The sequence below is a fragment of the Heterodontus francisci genome, chromosome 12, assembly GCF_036365525.1.
Source record: "Heterodontus francisci isolate sHetFra1 chromosome 12, sHetFra1.hap1, whole genome shotgun sequence".
In the NCBI taxonomy this organism is placed as follows: Eukaryota; Metazoa; Chordata; class Chondrichthyes; order Heterodontiformes; family Heterodontidae; genus Heterodontus; species Heterodontus francisci.
The window spans coordinates 12,296,251-12,310,830 of NC_090382.1; the positions used below are offsets into that span (position 1 = coordinate 12,296,251).

The following is a 14,580-nucleotide window of genomic DNA, read 5'->3' on the forward strand; positions in this document are numbered from 1 at the left end:
CCGCGACCGGTGGGCACCACAGGGATTGGAGTGCATCATCGATGCCGAGAATGGCATTTTAATTTGAATTTTTGTTTTATTTATTCAATTTTCATAAAAGTTGTTTATAAAATGTATATAAAGGGGGCCTGAGGAATAAAAGCCCCCTCAACAAAAATATGTAAATGGGGCCTGGGGTATAAAGGCCACTTTCAAAACAAAAATGATTCGATTCACAGTAAAGGTATAGGTACATCACGGTACAGATACCGTTCTTCGAAACACACACACTACATTTCTACCAGGATTCAGTGTCAGTGCTGATTCTTTGTTGCAGCAGGAGGTTCTCACCATGTTCCAGGTAAACTCGACCAGAGGCCGGGCCAGCAGGAATGCATCAGTAATCATCTTGCCGTCCAGGTCTGGGAAAACTGTGGCCAAACCTGATCCCACATTGTGAACTACCATATCCTGAGGGAGAGGAGAGGAGAGAAAATTGTGTCAGTAACAAGGAACACTCGGAGGCAGTCATTGTAAGAAATAGAAGAGTCGAGTAATCGGGGGTGGCGAGGGGAGGGGAGGGGGTGGCGAGGGGAGGGGAGGGGGAGACGGGTAGGGAACTGAGGGGAGAAATGTGGGGGTGATGTGTGAGGGAAAGAGGAGACATGGAGTCTGGGACCTGGGCATGTGGGACAGGGAGACTGGGACCAGGAATGTGGAACATGGGAAACTGGGATAGGGAGACGGGGATCTCGGAAACTTGGACAGGGGAAACTTGGACAAGGGAAACTGGGACAGGTGAGACAGAGAGGAGAGTATGGAATGGGGAGACTGGGATAGGGGATTGTGGGACAAGGGAGGCTGGGACAGGGGAGACTGAGAAAGGAGATTATGGAATAGGGGAGACTGGGATAGGGGATTGTGGGACAGGGGAGACTGGGATAAGGGAAACTTGGGCAAAGTAAATGGAGGGAGAGAGGGGATTAGGGACAGGGAAGACTGGGAAAGGGGAGACTGGGTGAGGGGAGTGCTGGACAATGGATGACTGAGACTTGGGAAAGGGACAGGGGAGACTGGGACAGGTGAGACTTGGACAAGGGAAACTGGGACAGAGGGGTGTGGGAGAGAGCGAACTTGGATGGGGAGACTGGGACAGGGGAGAATGGGACAGGGGAAAATGGAAAGGGGTGACTTAGATGGAGAGATTGGGACAGGAGATGTGGGGCAGGGAAGACTGCAACATGGGAAAATGGGACAGGGGTGACGGAGATAGGGGAGGCTGGGGCAGAGAGACTTAGACAGGCTAAACTGGGACAGGAGTTTGGCGACTGCTATTTACACTCTATATTAATGACTTGGATGAAGAGACAGAGAGTAATGTATCTAAATTTGCTGATGATACAAAGCGCGGTGGAAAACTAAGCTGTGGGGAGGATGTAGAGAGGCTGAAAAGAGATATAGACAGGTTAAGTGAGTGGGCAACAAGATGGCAAATGGAGTACAATGTAGGGAAGTGTGAAGTTGTTCACTTTGGTTGTAAACATTGAAAAGCAGAATATTTTTAAAAAGGTGTAAAACTGGTAAGTGTTGATGTTCAGACGGACTTGGGTGTACTAGTACAAGGAACGCACAAAGTTAACATGTAGGTGCAGCAGGCTATTAGGAAGGCAAATGGTATGTTGGCCTTTATTGCAAAGGGATTGGAGTACAGGAATAAAGAAGTCTTACTAAAATTGTACAGGGCTTTGGTGAGACCGCACCTGGAATACTGTGTGCAGTTTTGGTCTCCACATTTAAGAAAGGATATATTTGCACTGGAGGCAGTGCAGTGAGGATTTACTAGATTGGTCCCTGGGATGAGGGGGTTGTCTTATGATGAGAGGCTGAGTAAATTGGGCCTATATTCTCTGGAGTTTAGAAGAATGAGAGACGATCTAATTGAGACCTACAAGATACTGAAAGGGCTGGATAGGGTAGAAGCTGAGAGATTGTTCCCATTGGTCAGGGAATCTAGAACACGGGGACACAGTCAATCATTCAGGACTGGGATGGGGAGACTGGGACTTGCCTGTCTGAAGACAATGTTAAAAGGGAAAACTTCGAAGAAAAAGTCACTGGTGAAGGGCAGCATCTCCTCCTCCTCGGTGTCCTCCTTCTGAATGTACCGATAGGCAGAGTTATCAAAGTTCAACCTGTTCAGTGAAACATAAGGTAATGAGAGAACTGCCTGACTGAAAGAAAGACATGCAACATTGAAACGAGGCACGATACAGGAAGAGAAAGCATGCGAGAGGGAGAGATGGCGACAGAGAGAGAAAGAAAGCAAGAGAGCAGGAGAGAGAGAGACAGGAAGGACGCAAGAACATATGAATCAGAAACAGAAGTGGGCCATTCAGCCCCTCTAGCCTGCTCCGCCATTCAATAAGATTATGGCTGATCTGTTTGTGTCTCGAATTCCACATTCCCATCTACCCCTGATAATCCCTGATTCCCTTACCTAACAAGAATCTATCGACAATCATAAAAGCAAAATACTGCAGATGCTGGAAATCTGAAATAAAAACAAGAAATGCTGGAAATACTCAGCAGGTCTGACAGTATCTAGAGAGAAGCAGAGTTAATGTTTCAGGTCAGTGACCCTTCATGAGAACTCATAGAATCTATCTACCTCTGCCTTAAAAATATTCAGTGACCCCGCCTCCACCACCTTCTGAGGCAGAGAATTCCAAAGTCGCTCAACCCTCTGAGAAAAAATTTCTCCTCATCTCTGTGCTTAAAGGGCAACCCCTAATTTTAAAACACTGTCCCCTAGTTCTGGACTCACCCACAACAGGAAACATCCCCTCCACATCCACCTTGTCAAGACCCTTCAGGATCTTATAAATTTCAATCAAGTCTCCCCTCACTCTTCTAAACTCCAGTGAAAACAAGCCCAGTCTGTCCAACCTTTCCTCATAAGACAACCCGCTCATTCCAGGTATCAATCTAGTAAACCTCCTCTGAACCGCCTCCAACACATTTACATCCTTCCTTAAATAAGGAGACCAAAACTGCACTCAGTATTCACGTTGTGGTCTCACCAATGCCCTGTATAGCTGAAGCATAATATCCTTACCTTTATTTTCAATTCCTCTTGTAATAAAGGATAGCGTTCCATTAGCCTTCTTTATTACTTACATACTAACTTTTTGAGACTTCTGCACTCGAACACCTAGATCCCTCTGCACCTCGGAAGTCTGCAGTCGTTCTCCGTTTAAGTAATACTCTGCTTTTTTATTGTTCCTGACAAAGTGAACAACTTCACATTTTCCCACATTATACTCCATCTGCCAGATTTTGTGCCCACTCACTCAACCTATCTATCTTGGTCTGAAACCTCCTTATGTCCTCTTTCCTACCTATCTTTAGGCCATCTGCAAATTTAGCTGCCATGCCATCGCTCCCCTCATGTAAGTCATTGATATAAATTGTAAAAAGTTGAGGCCCCAGCACAGACCCCTGCAGGACTCCACTCATCACATCCTGACAATCTGTTTTCTGCCAGCCAGCCAGCCAATCTTCTGTCCATGCTAATATGTTACCCCCTACACCATGAGCTCCTACTTTGTGCAATAACCTTTTATGTGGCACCTTGTCAAATGCCTTCTGGAAATCCAAGTACAGTACGTCAACGGGATCCCCTTTATCCACAGCACATATTACTCCTTCAAAGAACTCCAATTAATTGGTTAAACATGATTTCACAAAATCATGCTGACTATTGCCGATTACCTTGAGTTTTTCTAAGTGCCCAGCTCTAACCTTCTCAATGATCGATTCTAACACCTTGCCCACGACAGATGTCAAGCTAACTGGCCTATAGTTACCTGTTTTTTGCCTCCCCCCACCCCCTCCCCCCCACTTCTTGAATAGAGGGTTATATTTGCTACTTTTCAGTCTGATGGAACCTTTCCAGAATCTTTTAAAACCCTAGGATGAAGCCCATCAGAACCCGGGGACTTGTCAGCCCGCAGCTCCATCAGTTTGTTCAGTATCACTTCCCTGATGATTGTAATTTCACCAAGTTCCTCTTTTTCTTCTACCTCCTGATTTACAGCTATTACTGGAATGGTTTTTGTATCCTCCATAGTGAAGACAGAAGCAAAATATTTGTTCATTTCATCCACCATTTCCTTCTTATCTGCTATTAACTCCCTATTCTCACTGTCTGGAGGACCAACACTCACTTTACTTATTCTTTTTTTTAAAGAGAGAGGTTGCAAGAGAGAGTGACAGAGTGCAAGAGACAGAGAGGATGCAAGAAGGAGAGAGAGAGACAAGGTGCAAGAGAGAAAGAGTGGCGGCCCGAGAGAGAGTGGGAAAGACAGACAGAGAGAGACAGAGAAGAGAGGGAGTGAGTGAGAGAGAAAGTGAGAGAGAAAGTGAAAGAGAGGGCATGAGCGAGAGACAAAGAGAGAGAAACAGAAAATAAGCAAGCGAGTGTTTGAGAGAGAGACATGCATGTAACAAGAAAACTTTGTGCTGCCTGTTCATTGAAATGATTATAGCATGCAGCCAGCACTAAGTGTGCTGTTGAGTGGCTGCACACCTGAGCAAGGTGCACAAGACCATGTGAGGCTAGCATGAGTTAAAGCCAGCCTGCACTACTTAAAGAGGAGATGCATTGTGGCTCAGCAAGTACTGGAGTTCATTCTGCAACTGATTCTGACCTGGGAAAGGTACAAGAACAGTACAACATGGCAAAGAGTACGTTCCAAGCTTTTCTGATGCTGCACTGGAGGTGGGCAGGGGAGAGATGTGATCTAATCCATAGGAGGTCCTCCAGACAAACTTTGCAAAGGCAGTATGAAGAGATAGCTGTGGTGGTCAGTACAAGGACTCAAGAGTGTCACAAGCTGTTTAATGACCTCACACTAATGGTTAAGGTCAGTGAATGTATCACCTGAACCACCAGCCTCACACACTACTCAATGCAGCATACCTTCTTCACTAACCTACTAACAATTTCTATCAACCACAAATCATACTTCACATTCATTGCTTTACCTCACCCACACACACATTAAGCACTGCTGCAAGCCTCACACTCACATCTCACAGCTTGAACACACTGCCAGCTAGTCAACCATGACAGCCACATTACCCAAACTCATAGCACCACACTCACAGACACCCTTCCCTCTCTCTCTTGCAGGACAAGGGGACACATAACCAGAGACACCAGTAGCTAACCAGCGAGGAAAAGACACAGCTGTGTGAAGTTCTAATGCAGGTGGGAGGTATACAGTAAATGGCAGAACCCTTAGGAGTATTGACAGGCAGAGAGATCTGGGCGTACAGGTACACAGGTCACTGAAAGTGCCAACGCAGGTGGATAAGGTAGTCAAGAAGACATACGGCATGCTTGCCTTCATCGGTCGGGGCATAGAGTATAAAAATTGGCAAGTCATGTTGCTGCTGTACAGAATCTTAGTTAGGCCACACTTAGAATATTGCGTGCAATTCTGGTCGCCACACTACCAGAAGGACGTGGAGGCTTTGGAGAGGGTACAGAAGAAGTTTACCAGGATGTTGCCTGGTCTGGAAGGCATTAGCTATGAGGAGAGGTTGGAAAAACTCGGATTGTTTTCACTGGAACGACGGAGATGGAGGGGTGACATGATAGAGGTTTACAAAGTTATGAGCGGCATGGACAGAGTGGATAGTCAGAAGCTTTTTCCTACGGTGGAAGAGTCAGTTACTAGGGGACATAGGTTTAAGGTGCGAGGGGCAAAGTTTAAAGGGGATGTGCGAGGCAAGTTTTTTACACAGAGGGTGGTGAGTTCCTGGAACTTGCTGCCAGGGGAGGTGGTGGAAGCAGGTATGATAGCGACGTTTAAGAGACATCTTGACAAATATATGAATAGAAAGGGAATAGAGGGATATGGGCCCCGGAAGTGCAGAAGGTGTTAGTTTAGGCAGGCATCAAGATCGGCGCAGGCTTGGAGGGCTGAATGGCCTGTTCCTGTGCTGTAATGTTCTTTGTTCTGCATGTCCTGATTCTGATGGAGGAGATGGTGCCCACCATCATTGGAGTGGCCATTGTTGAGGCCGTGGCTAGTGGCAGAGCTGAAATCATCAAAGATGATGGTATATTCAGATCTGATTCTCCTTCTCACATCCCACTTCCCCTCCCACCTCCAACTCCTGTCACAATAACCCTACCCTTGTGACTTTCTTTTTTCAGATACCAGGAACTGCAACCTGGCCAGGCAGCAGTGCAGGAAAGTGATGCCCAAGAGGAGCAGATGACTGATAAAGGAACACCATCACTCCACATGACACTTGCAGCCACCAGTTCAGAAACTGTGGATACTGACACTGCACTTACTTTAGAGGAAAATTTAGAGGTGGGAGCTGCACCTTGAGAGACTCTGGTCACGTGACCTGCAGCCAGGGCAGGGGACAAGTGTGGCACAGGTGCCAGCTCCTCAGAGGGTGGAGAGCACATGGGTTCTGCTGCAGATGAATCAGGTGAGCACCTCAATGGGGTTGGTTTCAGAAGAAGGCAGATGGGTATTTACAACGAAATCCTTGGTGCATTGACAGACCTGCCAGAAAACCTGCTGTCAATGCCAAGGAGCATTGAGGCATTTGGCTCCAACTTTGCACAGGGATTTGCACAGGGCTTGGAGCCCATCCTTTCCAGAGTGAAAGTCATGGCCAACTCCATTCACACACTTGTGGACCCAGCCATGATGCAGTGTCTGATGGCCAATGTTTCAGCACAGGCACAGGCCACCAATGATCTCGGTGTTGTCACACAAGCTCAGATTGCTGTCAACATGGCTGTGGATCTCAGTGTTCAAAGCGGCTTGCAGACTCTTGTTAGTGTCTAATAAGTTCTGTTGATGAATGTTAAAAACCTTGTCGTTGAAGGTAATAGGGTGAACAGGTGTTGGGTGTTGATAAGTTAATTGTACTCAGATCTTTATATAATGAGCCAGCAGTGGCTGGGTGTTGTTAAGAGTGATGTAGTAAGCTCTGTGGTATGTAATAAACAGGTGCCACCAAAGCATCTTAGTCTCAGTGTCTTCTTCACAAACAGACTTGGAATTTCTCGAACATTGGTAGCATTGAATGGTTGCTGAAAATGAAGATTGGAGACTAAGATTTGTTTTCAGACAGGAGATTAGAATTTGAGTTATTTTTTGAGAAAGCCATATTTGGAGTTTTTGTTTTGAAGAAAGATGACTGAAGCCAAGTGTAAAGTGTTGAGATTCGGTTTTCCGCCGCTGTTTTGTGAAGCTGAACCTTATGATCAATGGAAGAACGAAGTTGATCTATGAACAAGGGTTACACTGTTACCAAAGAGGAAGCAAGGAATAGCCCTTGCATTTTCACGTCCCGCCAGAAGCAAGATCAGGGGCAAAGTGTTCTCGGAGCGAGAGGCTCATCATTTGGACAATGAGGAAGGTTTAGACAATCTCTTAAAATTTATGTATAAAATTTATATGAAAGATGACTTATTGAGTGCCTATGAGGTGTGGTTGGACATTGATAAATTGCAAAAAATGGATGGTTTATCCATAGAATATATTCTGGAGTTTAACTAACTATATGCAAGGTTTCAACAATTAATTGAAACCTACAAAATAGGAGCAGGAATAGACCAATCAAAAACGATCATGGCTGATGGTCTAATTCACTACCCTGTTCCTGCATTTTTTCCCATAATCCCTTGATCCCTTTGGCACTAAGAAATATATCTATCTCTTTCTTGAATGTATTTAATGACTTGACCTCCACTGCCTTCTGTGGTAGAGAATTCCACAAGTTCACCACCCTCTGAGTGAAGAAATTTCTCCTCATCTCGGTTCTAAATGCCATTCCCCGTATCCTGAGTCTGTGACTCCTGGTTCTGGACACCCCAGCCATTGGGAACATCCTCCCTGCATTTAGCCTGTCTCGTCCTGTTAGAATTTTATAGGTTTCTATGAGATCCCCTCTCATTCTTCTAAACTCTGGTGAATATAGGCCTAGTCGACTCAATCTCTCCTCATACGACAATACTACCATACCAGGAATCAGCCTGGTGGATCTTCTTTGCACTCTCTCCATGGCAAGAATATCCTTCCTATGATAAGGAGACCAAAACTGCACACAATACTCTCACCAAGGCCCTGTATAACTGCAGTAAGATATCCTTGCTCCTGTACTCAAATCCTCTTGTAATGAAGGCCAACATACCATTCGCCTTCCTAACTGCTTGCTTGCTTTCAGTGACTGGTGTACAAGGACACCCAGGTCTCGTTGCACCTCCCCTTTCCCAATCTGTCACCATTCAGATAATAATCAGCCTTTCTGTTTTTACAACCCAAGTGGATAATCTCAAATTTATCCATGTTATACAGCATCTGCAATGCATTTGCCCACTCATCCAACTTGTCCAAATCAGTTTGCATCCTCCTCACAGCTCACTTCCCCACCACCACCCCCAGCTTTGTCATCTTCAAACTCGGAAATGTTACATTTAGTTCCCTCACCCAAGTCATTAATATATTGTGAATAGCTGGGGCCCCAAGCAATGATCCCTGTGGTACTCCACTAGTCACTGCCTGCCACCTGGAAAAAGATCCATTTATTCCTACTCTATTTCCTGTCTGTCAACCAATTCTCAATCCCTGCCAGTATATTACCCCCAATCCCATGTGCTTTAATTTTGCACACTAACCTCTTATGTGGGACTTTATCAAAAGCTTTCTGAAAATCTGAATGTACCACATCCACTGGTTCTCCCTTATCTATTCTACTAGTTACATCCTCAAAAACTCCAGTAGATTTGTTAAGCATGATTTCCCTTTTGTAAACCCATGCTGACTTTGTCCAATCCCGTTTATGCTTTCCAGGTGTTCTGCTATCACATCCTTTATAATAGACTCTAGCATTTTCCCCATTACTGATGTAAGGCTAACTGGTCTGTAGTTCCCTGTTTTTTTTTCTCTCCTTCCTTTTTAAATTGTGGGGTTACATTTCTACTTGGATGTTCCTAGATCAGTACTTGCCTTCAAATTATTGGATTGTGCTAGGATATCGAACATGGATAGGCTCTTGGTATTAACCAGAGTTAGATTCAAAGAGAAAGATACACTTTTTGATCAGGTGTCTGACTCCCTGAAAAAGTTTTTGGGAAACTATTCATTTCCAGCCACTTTCATGGCACAGATGGGCTCTTCAGCAGTGACAGCAAAGGTGGAGGATACAATGCTAGCAGCATTTCGAGGCCGTTCAAGTATGGGGCCCAGACGTCCGTACAAAAGGGGAAACACACTCAAAACAAATGAGGATAGGGACCCTTTTGGCAGCTATATCAGACGGGAGGAATTGGGCAATTATGGCAGAAGAATGAAGCCCAGGAATAACCAGGGGGTAGTCAACAGATGTTTCCGATGTGACTCAAAGTAGCATTTTGCATTGAATTGTCCAAAAAGGAACAACTGTTTTTGCGATGACACGTGATGTGGAAGGTTCGGAAGGTGAGGATGACGCTACTGATCAATCAGAAGGAATTATACTGGTCACGGGAAGCTTCAGTCCAGTAATGTGTCCTAGTCACAGATTTGTTCAATTGCACAGTACTAGACAGTGGATGTATGTTCATGGTATGCAGAGTGGTCTGGTTAAGGTGTTACATAGATTCTTTAAGTAAGGAAGACTAAAGTAAGGTCAAAGAATATGACAGTTCTACCTGTTTCAGGTTGGGAATGATAACAAGTTGAGATCACTACAAAGAGTGGTAATTCCATGTAAAATAGCAGGGGTAAACTATTTTATTAGTACGGATGTAGAATCCAGTGAAATACCTTTAAGTAAACCGTCGATGAAAAAGACTCCAAAGAAATTGGACATGGTACACGATAAGGCGATTGTCTTTGGGAAATGTGTAGATTTACAGTTTACACAGTCGGGACATTACTGAATTCCTTTAGTAAGACCTAACATCTGTAAGCAGGATGTTAAAGTAGTATTAATGGCAACCGGGGGTAGGGATTTAAAGGAGAAAAGGCAAATGATTTCAAAACTACATTGACAGTTTGCACATGCATCTTTTAACATAATCTTCAATCTATGACAAGATGCAGGGGTAATAGATGATGACTACACTAAACTTCAGTGAAAAATGTGATATGTTTAAAAAAAAAACTGGAAAACGCCATCACGAGTCTCCCATTAGCAAGTGACTTTAATGAAACCGTAGCGATAGACTTGAAGGTATGGCTTAAAGACAAAAACATTTATCTTCTACACTTTATAGACATAGCGACTAGATTTAGTCTGTCAATGGTAATTCATAATGAAGACAAAAAGTAATGGTGGACAAGATAATGGAAAGGTGGATAGGAATGGAACTGGGAGCACTGGCTTGATTTGCAAATTCTCTTCCATTGTTAGTTAGCAATGATTTCAGGAGTATGTGTGAAAATATGACTATTGTAGCAATGCACACGGCAGCAGAAAGTCCTTTTAGTAATGGGATTTGTGAGAGAAATCATGTCGTGATTGACGAAATGCTTCAAAAAATTGTAGCCGACCAACCAAATTGTAAATTGACAACTGCTCTGGCCTGGGCAGTACATGCAAAAAACACACTTCAAATGGTTGGGAGCTACAGCCCCTATTTAGTTTATGGCATGAATCCCAAAATACCTTCAGTAATGTGGGATCACCCCCAGCTTTAGAGTTCAATTTTTGTGTAACATTTGAATTTTATGCATGCAGGGAGAAGAGCATGTATTAAGGTGGAGGTTTCAGAATAAATTAGGAGAGCTTTAGAGGTATCTGATCAGACCATCAGAAAAGTATTTTGATACTGGGGATAGGATGTGTTACAAAAGAGAAGGGCAGAAAGGAGAGGCCCAGGAAAAGTTATAGGCACTTACAACCAGGTGAGAAAGGGGTCTCGGGTTCCCTCAACTGGTTTTACTGTAACAGGGTTTTATTTTTAAATACTTTTTTTTTAGTTCCCCCTTCGTGAATCCTTGTTCAATAACTTCTAATTTTAAGGCAAAGAAACTAGCCAAACAGGTTTTTAGGTTTAAAGAAAAAAAGTTGGACTATATTAAACTAATTCGGTTAACGCCTACGGATACACGACATCCCCACACTAGCATCCGTATGCGATACACACTTGCAGATAGAGACAGAAAAATAAAGTGGAAAAGTTTGAGGCAATATCTGAAGATGGTTTTGGTTACTGTTCTTCGAGCTTGCTGTAAAGTCCTTGATTGTAGGTAGGTCTGGTTTTTCACTGGGGTCCAGTATTCTTTTTAAACCTTGTTCGAGGTAGGAGACTTTTCTCTCTTGAAGTTCACGTGTCCTCAGTGGGTCCAGAGGCTTGAGAAAGATGTGAGCAGACAAGAGAGATCTTCTCACCCCAGGAGAAAATAGACTTCTTTCTGTTCAAAGTCTATTGTGGGTTAAATTGGAGCAGGGAACAGCCCCTTTGTCCCTCCAAGCAAACATGTAAACATTTTTCCCAGCCATGGCTGATCTGTTTAACAAGTCATTTCCTCACTCCAGCAACAGTTTAAAATCAATGTTCATGTGACAAAATTAATATGCCTCATTCTTGGCAGGAAATGGGTCTGCATGACAGCACTGATGGCAAAACGGTAATTTTGCAACATGGCAACCAGACCCTTCCAGTACAACCCTCCCGGCTTATTGGTACTGATTATACACTGACAGAATCTGAACAAATGATGAATACTGGTGGTACACCATGTACTTCGCCTGCACATATGTTGGACCTTTATGAGCAACAGATTGTGACAGATAACAGGCTGACTGAGAGTGGACCAAGCGATAGTGAAGATCTAGATAAGGCCATTTATCACAAAAGGTCAACTACCGAAAGTTGGGACTCTTCTTCTTTGGCCTCCTTGTCTCGAAAGACAATGGGAAAGTGCCTGGAGGTAGTCAGTGGTTTGTGAAGCAGCGTCTGGAATGTATATAAAGGCCAATTCTAGAGTGACAGACTCTTCCACAGGCGCTGCAGATAAAATTAGTTGTCGGCCTGTTACACAGTTGGCTCTCTCCTTGCGCTTCTGTCTTTTTAACCTGCCAACTGCTAAGTCTCTTCAACGCGCCACACTTTAGCCCCGCCTTTATGGCTGCCCGCCAGCTCTGGTGATCGCTGGCGACTGACTCCCACAACCTGTGATCAATGTCACAGGACTTCATGTCGCATTTGCAGACGTCTTTAAAGCGGAGACATGGACGGCCGGTGGGTCTGGTACCAGTGGCGAGCTCGCTGTACAATGCGTCCTTGGAGATCCTGCCATCTTCCATGCGGCTCACATGGCCAAGCCATCTCAAGCGCCGCTGGCACAGTAGGGTGTATATGCTGGGGATGTTGGCCACCTCGAGGACTTCTGTGTTGGAGATACGGTCCTGCCACCTGATGCCAAGGATTCTCCGGGGGCAGCGAAGAAGGAATGAATTGAGACATCGCTCTTGGCTGACATACGTTGTCCAGGCCTCGCTGCCGTAGAGTAAGGTACTGAGGACACAGGCTTGATACACTCGGACGTTTGTGTTCCATGTCAGTGAGCCATATACCCACACTCTCTTGGCCAGTCTGGACATAGCAGTGGAAGCCTTTCCCATGCGCTTGTTGATTTCTGCATCAAAAGGTTACTGTAGGTAGGTGAACTCTTGAAGCACTTCCAGAGCGTGGTCGCCGATATTGATGGATGGAGCATTTCTGACGTCCTGTTCCATGATGTTCGTTTACTTGAGGCTGATGGTTAGGCCAAATTCGTTGCAGGCAGCCACAGTCCTGTCGATGAGTCTCTGCAGACACTCTTCAGTGTGAGATGTCAATGCAGCATCGTCAGCAAAGAGGAGTTCCCTGATGAGGACTTTCCGTACTCTGGTCTTTGCTCTTAGACGGGCAAGGTTGAAAAGCCTGCCATCAGATCTTGTGTGGAGGAATATTCCATCTTCTGAAGACTTGAGAGTGAGAGCAGCAGGGAGAAGAAGATCCCAAACAGTGTAGGTGCGAGAACACAGCCCTGTTTCACACCACTCAGGATAGGAAAGGGGTCTGATGAGACACCGCTATGCTGAATTGTGCCTTTCATATTGTCATGGAATAAGGTGATGATACTTAGTAGCTTTGGTGGACATCCGATCTTTTCTAGTAGTCTGAAGAGACCACGTCTGCTGATGAGGTCAAAGGTTTTGGTGAGATCAATGAAAGCAATATAGAGAGGCATCTGTTCTCGGCATTTCTCCGGGAGCTGGCGAAGGGAGAACAGCATGTCAATGGTGGATCTCTCTGCTCGAAAGCCACACTGTGCCTCAGGGTAGACACGCTTAGCCAGCTTCTGGAGCCTGTTTAAAGCGACTCGAGCGAAGACTTTCCCCACTATGCTGAGCAGGGAGATTCCACGGTAGTTGTTGCAGTCACCGTGGTCACCTTTGTTCTGATAGAGGGTGATGATATTGGCATCGCGCATGTCCTGTGGTACTGCCCCCTCGTCCCAGCACAGGCAAAGCAGTTCGTAGAGTGCTGAGAGTATAGCAGGTTTGGTACTCTTGATTATTTCAGGGGTAATGCTGTCCTTCCCAGGGGCTTTTCCACTGGCTAGAGAATCAATGGCATCACTGAGTTCCGATTTTGTTGGCTGTTCGTCCAGCTCATCCATGACTGGCAGAGACTGGGCTGCATTGAGGGCGGTCTTGGTGACAACATTTTCCCTAGAGTACAGTTCTAGGTAGTGCTCAACCCAGCGGTCCATTTGCTTGTGTTGGTCAGTGATTGTGTCCCCTGATTTAGATTTGAGGGGGCAGTACCACAGGACATGCGCGATGCCAATATCATCACCCACTATAAAAACAAGGGTGACCGCGGTGACTGCAACAACTACCGTGGAATCTCCCTGCTCAGCATAGTGGGGAAAGTCTTCGCTTGAGTCGCTTTAAACAGGCTCCAGAAGCTGGCCGAGCATGTCTACCCTGAGGCACAGTGTGGCCTTCGAGCAGAGAGATCCACCATTGACATGCTGTTCTCCCTTCACCAGCTACAGGAGAAATGCCGCGAACAGATGCCCCTCTATGTTGCTTTCATTGATGTCACCAAAGCCTTTGGCCTCGTCAGCAGACGTGGTCTCTTCAGACTACTAGCAAAGATCGGATGTCCACCAAAGCTACTAAGTATCATCACCTCATTCCATGACTATATGAAAGGCACAATTCAGCATAGCGGTGCCTCATCAGACCCCTTTCCTATCCTGAGTGGTGTGAAACAGGGCTGTGTTCTCGCACCTGCACTGTTTGGGATCTTCTTCTCCCTGCTGCTCTCACATGCGTTCAAGTCTTCAGAAGAAGGAATTTTCCTCCACACAAGATCAGGTGGCAGGTTTTTCAACCTTACCCGTCTCAGATCAAAGACCAGAGTACGGAAAGTCCTCATCAGGGAACTCCTCTTTGCTGACGATGCTGCATTAAGATCTCACACAGAAGAGTGTCTACAGAGTCTCATCGACAGGTTCGCGGCTGCCTGCAACGAATTTGGCCTAACCATCAGCCTCAAAAAAACGAACATCATGGAACAGG

At 45.3% G+C, this 14,580-nt stretch overlaps 1 protein-coding gene across 1 annotated transcript in view; it reads right to left on the bottom strand.

Moving 5' to 3' along the window:
• The window catches only part of LOC137375547 (soluble guanylate cyclase 88E-like), a 425,917-nt gene that overhangs the window by 329,424 nt on the left and 81,913 nt on the right, over positions 1-14,580 (bottom strand). The window contains exons 5-6 of the mRNA XM_068042889.1: positions 2,048-2,171; positions 331-450 (exon numbers count right to left, since the gene is read on the bottom strand). Of these exons, the coding sequence (XP_067898990.1) occupies positions 331-450; positions 2,048-2,171 (244 nt within the window). The remainder of the gene's footprint in view (positions 1-330; positions 451-2,047; positions 2,172-14,580) is intronic.